General features: G+C 35.5%; 2 protein-coding genes across 2 annotated transcripts; one reads left to right on the top strand and one right to left on the bottom strand.

The window, feature by feature from the left end:
- Positions 1-298: 298 nt before the first annotated feature.
- Positions 299-5,215, top strand: LOC124719872. The gene is made up of 4 exons (XM_047245054.1): positions 299-762; positions 4,504-4,599; positions 4,680-4,733; positions 4,919-5,215. Exons 2-4 carry the CDS (start codon positions 4,546-4,548, stop codon positions 5,213-5,215), a joined length of 405 nt encoding a protein of 134 aa, XP_047101010.1. The 5' UTR covers positions 299-762; positions 4,504-4,545.
- A 190-nt stretch (positions 5,216-5,405) lies between these two features.
- LOC124719871 lies at positions 5,406-6,153 on the bottom strand. The gene is made up of 2 exons (XM_047245053.1): positions 6,117-6,153; positions 5,406-6,006 (listed from the first exon to the last, which is right to left on the bottom strand). Exons 1-2 carry the CDS (start codon positions 6,151-6,153, stop codon positions 5,582-5,584), a joined length of 462 nt encoding a protein of 153 aa, XP_047101009.1. The 3' UTR covers positions 5,406-5,581.
- Positions 6,154-8,091: the final 1,938 nt, after the last annotated feature.

The raw sequence follows: 8,091 nt of genomic DNA, 5'->3' as shown, positions 1-8,091 counted from the left end.
CAAACGCCTACCTGGGAGCCTGTATCTAATATTTTCTATGCCGAGTGCGGAGTTCTAAAATTCGGAGAATGCGGAATACTGCGCATGCACAGAAGGCATAGGCGTGCCATATTTGTTTACAGTTGTGGATTTACAGCAAAAGACAGACAGAACATTTTTGAGCACAATTCTCATAGTGAGTATCCATCATCAATTGTTAATAAATGTTGTTCATATTTTGGTATTGTCACAGTATATATGTATATAAATTATTTGTATTTTATAATTTAGTGTTATTTTTTAAAAATGGAATGGACAAAGAATTTCATCACTGCCTTGATTTCTGCATATCAGGGCAAAAACGTTCTAATAGATGCAGAACATTCACTGTACCCCAACAAGGTAAACTTGTAACTTCTGTAACGTTCTTTGTGGTCCTTGTATCTTTATACTACTTATAGGTGCAAGTAGATACATAAACGTGTAGAGAAGTATTATCGACAAATCTTGTATTTTTTCTAGAATGCAAGGAAAGAGTGTTTGGAACATGTAGCAACAAAAGTGGCCAAAGTCTTGCAAGGCATTACCGCTGATGACTACAAGGCCAAATTCTCAACTTTGTGGTCTCACTATGGCGCTGAACTGAAGAAAATACATCAGAACGAGAGCAGTGGCTCATCCAGTGCCGTATACAGGCCAAGAGTCTGGTAGTTTGATGTTTTACATTTCCTGAAAGACTTCATTACACCACGCGAAAGCCGGTGTAACATTCCGAACAGTGTTGTAAGTATTTTTAGTTAACTTTTTATTCTCATACACAGCAGTTTGTAACAGTTCTTTTTATTGACAATGTTAAGTTTGTTAATGCTGTTGGTGCTGCCCTGAAATGAAGAAAAAGATTTTAGTGAATTTTAAATAAAATGTTGAGCATAGTTTTGAGATAAGCTATTAAATGTAGGAAGAAGAGAGAGCTGAAATTGCATGTATTATCAGTAAAGGAAAATGTAGTTAACTTTTACTGAGTAACTGAATATATTATTTGAAGCAGTAACTCCAGAGGCATTCAGTGAATGTAGCATAGCTGGCAGTTATAGAACATTAGCTCTATTTAGTATGTGTATTTGTCCATTGCATCTATAACAGCAGTAACTGCTGCAGATATATCTTGCCAGATTCACTGAACTTGTACACTACTTTTTGCAGAATTAATTTCTTAACATGCTTCATGAATGAAACATGTATTTTACATCTAACTTTACAATTCATACTCAGCTTGTACATTTAAATGACCCATACAGGAACAGAAAATTGAACACTGTGCAATAAAAGTGCATATATTTATGGACTGAGTAGAAGCATGACTGCGTGTGTTTTTTTAATGTAGTTTATATCACAGGTAGATTTCTCAGTGAGTTTAGCAGTGTAATCTGCACTGGCACTGTAAGCAAGTGTTTTCTTGTGTGGTGGTTTATGCTGAGCATGGTGTTACTTTAATGATCAGCTTCTTTACCAGTTAAATATATGTTAAAGAGTTGAAATGTTTGGCAAATAGAAATGCTTGGCAGAGAAAGTATGTCAAGTGCTGTGAAAACAAATTTAATTTCCTTATTTAATTCCATTCATTCTGGAGGTTTTATTCTGTATTTAAAAGTATTCACCTTACTGGATAGTGTCCTAAGAATATTACATTTTAATTTAGGCACAACTGAGTGTAACATTCTAAGTGCTCATAACTGTTTAGACTGTGGTACAAGATTTTTCAGTTCTTAAGACATGACAGCCACTACTTAACTTACCATTAACAAACTCAATATTCCACATCACCTTTACTTCAGTTGTTGAGCTATTTATGTGATTATCATTGTTCATTCCTTCAGCAGGTCTTCTTTATTTATTTAGAACCTACATTAATGCATGATTCATAGCAAGCCTCTCATTGTGGCCGTAGGTTATTATCAGGTGCTATCCTTCCTCCTTCCCAGCCTAGATCCTGGATATACTCTAGATTTAGTTTACTTTGCAATTCCACTACATTACTGTCCAGAGATTTCTCTACTGGCATTGTACTCATACTTAGCATTACTTTTAAAAACAGAGAAATATTGGTGACAAAGGGTTAGTGTTTTAGTGCTAATTCCCCTCATCTCCCTTCTTCCCCTCCACCCCCCACTCCCCATTTACACGATTTCTTGGTTGTGTTGGCATACTGATGTGTAACATAGCCCGAGGTCTGGTTTAGATTATGTGGTGTCAGTTTCATTGAATGTTTGGGGAGCTGACATTTGTGAATGCAAACAAAATGTGTGGTATGCACCACATGTGACTTTCTTTTTAACCTGCAACATGTTAATGTAATACCTCGACCATAACCAACAAGTGTGAAGACTTGTGGGCCACAAATTACCAGGAATAGGAGTCACTATATGGGTGTTCAATGTATCCCCTGAGTGTTACATATCTTTGGTAGTGTGGTGGGATTAAAGTGAATAAAACAATTTGTCTGATAATGTATTTTACTCCATGGGATAGTACCTACACAACGTACCCTGAGCTTTCCTCCAGCAACTAGGCAGTTCTCTGTTGGGTTGGTGGCAATGGTAGGAGAGTATTCTGGTATGTTATGGTTAAATAGTATGGGGGTGTCTCTCAGCTGCAAAGCCCACTTATAATCTGACAGGGAATCCACAGGGTCTTCTCCAATGTTAGCAGTTTTGGATAACTCAGTGCCACCAACATCAATGTCATTGTCACTTAGCTCTGAAGTGGTGTGGAAAGTAAACATGTGGAAGTACTCATGGATCTTCTTCTTTGGAAGGAAAATACTTAGCACTAATTCCAGTTGTTTCTGTGATGTTACATTCATTTAGGGATAATGAAGAAGATGTATCTATTTGGAGTAAGGGACCCTTTTCCAGAAATGACAGTCAGAAGTTATAAGTGGAAACCACTCTGGTGCCTTTGACTATGACACTTTTCTGCTGCAAGGTTTTTGCTTACCATATTTTGGGAGTAAGTAGTATGGATCAAGACAAGAAAAAAATTGTCTGGTAAACATGGGTCCAAAAACACTTACCTTAGGAGCTATGATCAATTAGTCAGTATAAGAGATGTTTCGTAGTAGCAAATATGAATAAGTGTTTATACAGCTCTTGATGTGTGCACTTTCAAGCCCATGCATACTGGATTTTTTTTATTGATTTGGTTTGTACTACCTCCTCCAAGAAATACAGAAAGCAAAGAGATTACAATACAAGAGTTTCTCTGTCAGACGTATGAGAACAATTTTCGCGTATGACTTACAGCTTTGCTGTTTTTCAACTAGGGCTTCTTACCTCAAAATGATACATTTACCTCCCTCCATCATATATCAAAGTTGGTAACATCTTTACAGACTCTCCCTGTAATACTTTTATTTCCTTGTTCAAGCAGACTGTACTGATTAAGGTGCAGTGAATGTTGTGTACCAAGTGTAGTCAAAATTATGAATGCTCTCTCCCAATGCAAGACCAAAGTAATAACAAAAAGTATGCAATTAGATATACCATTTCTTCCACCTTCAACTATTAATACACAATGATGGTCGATGGTGTTCAGTTTTTGTTGTTGTTCTTTTACTGAATATGCAGTTTGACACATCACTGGCCAGTTACATATTACTTAACCACTTAATTGGTCTCCAGCTTAAATGACATTTACTTCATTATATTTACATAATTATTTTTTTACTTATCGGCTGTATTTCACTCATTACTTATTTTCCAAAAAAATTGCCTCAATTACAATAATATGACACCCCTACAATTACTGTTTACTAACCACAGGACACTAAACATTTGAAATAATTTGATATGTCTTAGCTGTAAATGGTGTAGAGAATTCTCACAGTTCTCAGTGGACTAGGCAGTATAATATTCATGTTGACTGCTTACAAAAACAGCTTATTCTTGATGAGTTTTGTTTAGTGAGACCTTCATTAATGTGTAACCAGACCAGATAGCAGCTTAACATCACTCACTGTGGATAGCAGAAAACTAGAGCACAAGTATGTTGAGTAATTGTTCATGGCATGAAGACTTGATTTCAGTAAAATTTTGGGTAACATTTGTGATAAATGTGGTTGTTCGGATGGATAATGATATATGATATTGTCAATACACAGTGACCAAATGTGTTATCAATAAGGCTCATCAATTTGGAAATTCTCTTTTGATATATGTGGCCTTGTGATCCATTTAATGTAGAAATGAATTCCAGTTTGCTACAATTAAATGTTTAATGAAAAAACAGCAGAATAAAACTCTTTAGTATTTATGTAGTCAGTTCAGTTGATTAGCCTCCTTGTAAGTCATCTGTCATGTTTCATTAAATGTCACATTATTTGATCTGCATGGAATAATTTCAGTTATATGTTGATAAAATATTATATACAACATTGGGTCATATAGTTACTGGTTTGTCCTCTCTGCAGCCATGCTCAAAGCAACCTGAGGTCTAATACACAACTAAAATGAGGGAATTTTACAGGTGCCTCACAACTCTGGTACAGAAATCCCGAGGACTAGGAAGATGCCTGACAACTCAGTGATAGAAATCATAATTTTTTATGATGAGAGTAGTAATGTAAGTCAGGTCAATAACATTTTTCCTTTTTATTGTACAGTAAGTAATAATTGATATACTGAAACATTTTTTTCCCTTAGATCGATAGCCCACCATGTACACCAAATAGTGAACGCCCAGATATCACAATTGATGTAAGTAAAAGATTCGCTTGAGGTAATGTTCATAACCTCCTACACAAATAAGTTCATTCCAGCTTGCAAATACAGAGATTAAATCTTAACCTCCCAACGTTACTTTTATTTATAACAGTAGCCGTTAATGAAATTAAACAAACTTAAACAGTCCTCTTGAACACTAATGCCATTTTTCATTACAGAATATGGATGTGGTGGTAGTTAACAACAGTGCTGAATTTGAGGTGCCTAGTACTCCAGTGGTTTCTGGTGCATATTCCACTACACCAAAAGTTCGGAAGATGAGAAAGAGTGATAGTAATCCCTTACTAAATACAGTACTGGAGAACTTAAACTCAAAATTGACCCAAAAGGCATTAGACCCATCTCCACATGATGCTTTGGGACACTTCATTGTTGAAGAGTTGTCCAGAATAAGAAATCCAATGACTGTGAGAGACACAAAACATAAGATACTGAAATTTATCATGGAATCTTAAATAATGAATGATAATTGTTGAATTGTATGCATTTAGTGTTTATTACTTTGAAAATACATTACCATACAAAAATTGAAGTTTTTAATTGACTCCATTGCCAAGGGACAGAAACACTCGTATTAAAATATTCACAGTATTCACAGACTTCCTTTGCTTGCCTCGCAGTTCTGCTGGTGTGTGCTACCCCACAGAGCACCAGCACGCCATGACCCTTCCTCCATCGTACAAGACTCCGTGTTTTCCACGTCTCTGGTTGACATATATGTGCTGTCTGTTTCATCAATCTAAAAAAATATGTAAAATGCAAAGTGTTTCCGTAATTAATTCCACTTTGTCTACAGCAAGTTTAATAGTTGTCAGTAATATTCAGAAAAGGTTGCTCAGAATACCAAAGGCATTTTCAACAACTCGTCTTGCCCTTGATAATCTGTAATTGAAAACATTTTTGTGAGTTTCATTTTTATAGTCTTTATAGGGCTTCATGCTGTATGACTGGAGTCTGAAAGCGTCATCTGCCACAACAACATGTGGAAGAGATATGTTGCTGTTTTTTAGCACTTTTTCTTGTGGAACTTGCAACCAATTTTCCCTTAGTGCAGAGCTTATTTTACATTGCTGAAAGACTCCTCCATCGCTTACTCGCCCATTGCACCCAATGTCAATCAGAGAAAACCAATACTTAGCATCAACGATTGCTAGTAATACAATGCTATTAAATTTTTTGTAATTATAATAAAGTGAGTCAGCTGATCTTGGTGCAGCAATCGCAACATGTTTCCCATCCATTGCACCTGTCAATAAAACAACAGAGATGATTTGTCAATTTTGTTTAAGTAGATTTTATTTGGAGACAGTTATAATAAACTACACAAAATGTAAATTCCTTGATTAAGTAACATACCTAAGCAATTTGGGAACTGCCACAGTTCATCAAACATGTCATCAGTCAGCTGCCACTCTCTTTCTGTTGTCGGAGCCTACAGAATGGTGACAGCAGTGAGATATTGATGACATTGTTTTCACAGTAATGATGGAGGATATTGGTTTTGGTGGGACGATACTTCAACTATAGCTTTAAAGAACACACTTACCTTCAAATATTTATCTTTCAGTACATCTCGAATTGCTGTGCATACTTGCATGATAATATGTGAAATACTCGGCACAAATATTCTGTGCAAGAATGACAAACTCTTGTAACTTTCCCCTGTTGCCAAGAACCTGAGAGTAACAGCAAGCCTGTAAAAAAATTTTTATTCATTCACACATCAAGTTCAATAGATCCAATACTGATTGACTCAAGACATGTACAAGAGGCAGAAGCAATATATGCTGGCTGCTTCTATATTCTATACTAGCAACAAAATGATGACTAGCATCAATCTACTCAGTTATGGTAATTATTTGTAGATTATATAAGTATGTTACAATAAAACACCTTTTTTGAGAAAGACAACTGCTTCATTGCTCAGCTGCTGCTGTATAATACCTCACACAAACCAGTATAAGCTGTCTATATACAGGCAAAGTAAGGTTGCACCCTAATACTAACATTACTGTTATGCAGAAATCACATTCTGGGGTCCCAGTATTCAAGTAGCTTAGAGTGGCTAAAGAAACACTCATTTCCTTTATATTTAAATATATCAAATTTTCAGTCTCCTGCTTGATGTCCACTGGTAACTTGTTAGATGCTACTACATTAGAATGTAAAACTCCTCTCTGTTACCTTTAGTATTGTGGCTGTGAATTACTGAGTTCAAACTAAATACTATTTGGCGTTATTATTATTGGCATGTAAGAATCCCTAGGTCTTTGAAACTTCAGCAAGATGTTAAATTAGCAATTTCCTAATACGCTGTTACTGCACAGTTTGTAAAATGGTTACGTATCCACCATGCTTGTAACATCTCAGTTAATTATCCATCTAATGCCCACAAACTTAACATTTGGAGTCTTATAAACTGAATTCCCTATTAATCACTACTTCTGGTACCTGTTAAGTCATTTTGATATGTTTGTAATTTCATATTAAGGTTAAAGGTAGTGGCTGTGAACCAGCTGTAGGCCTTTATTATTCTGCTGGTTGACTCTAGTATTGATATGTTTGGACATTTTATCAGTACAGTAGCGCCATCAGCAGACATTAGAGATTTTGAAGTCACATGTTTCTTATAAATTGTTTATGTAGACCAGGAACAGGTGTCAGCTAAGCACTAAACTTAGCAGAACAGCATATTAATATTTTCCCACTGTCAATTTATTCTTATTCCCATTTTATTTACTAGCCTCCATTTTCCAGTGTTAATATATGACTGTCAGTATGTGGGGGAGACCACTACTCCCATACCATATTACTTTCCCTAGCAGAATTTTATAATCTACACATTCAAAGGCCTATACAAGATCACAAAAAATGCCTATTAGATTTTTTAGTTAGTTTTACAACAATTTATGAGATTATTGCATCTTCAGTAGAGAAGCCTTTTCAAAAGCCAAATTGAGCTGTTACAGGGTTATCCAGAAGACTTATTTACATTGATGGTTGCAGAATGAATAGTGATATATATACAAATTATATAACGATACTGCAGTTAGGAGTAATCAAATATTAAAGGAACAAATGCAATCTAAATTACCTCTCAAAATCCCGCTGTATACATCAATGTGCAAAGTTGCCTGAATACAGTGAAATCTGGAAAACATAACTGCTACAGGATATAATGCATTTGAATTACAAATAAGTGGCCAAAAATAATACTAACAGTGCTAGATTACTGTGATTTTTCTGTGTAAACCGTAAATAATTTAGCATAAAAGTGCTCTTCAGCAGCTTAATGATGTAGTGGAAGGGCACATAAACATTCCATTTGGTC

This window comes from Schistocerca piceifrons, chromosome 11 (genome assembly GCF_021461385.2).
Source record: "Schistocerca piceifrons isolate TAMUIC-IGC-003096 chromosome 11, iqSchPice1.1, whole genome shotgun sequence".
Lineage (NCBI taxonomy): Eukaryota > Metazoa > Arthropoda > Insecta > Orthoptera > Acrididae > Schistocerca > Schistocerca piceifrons.
This window is presented reverse-complemented; position numbering and strand designations above follow the sequence as displayed.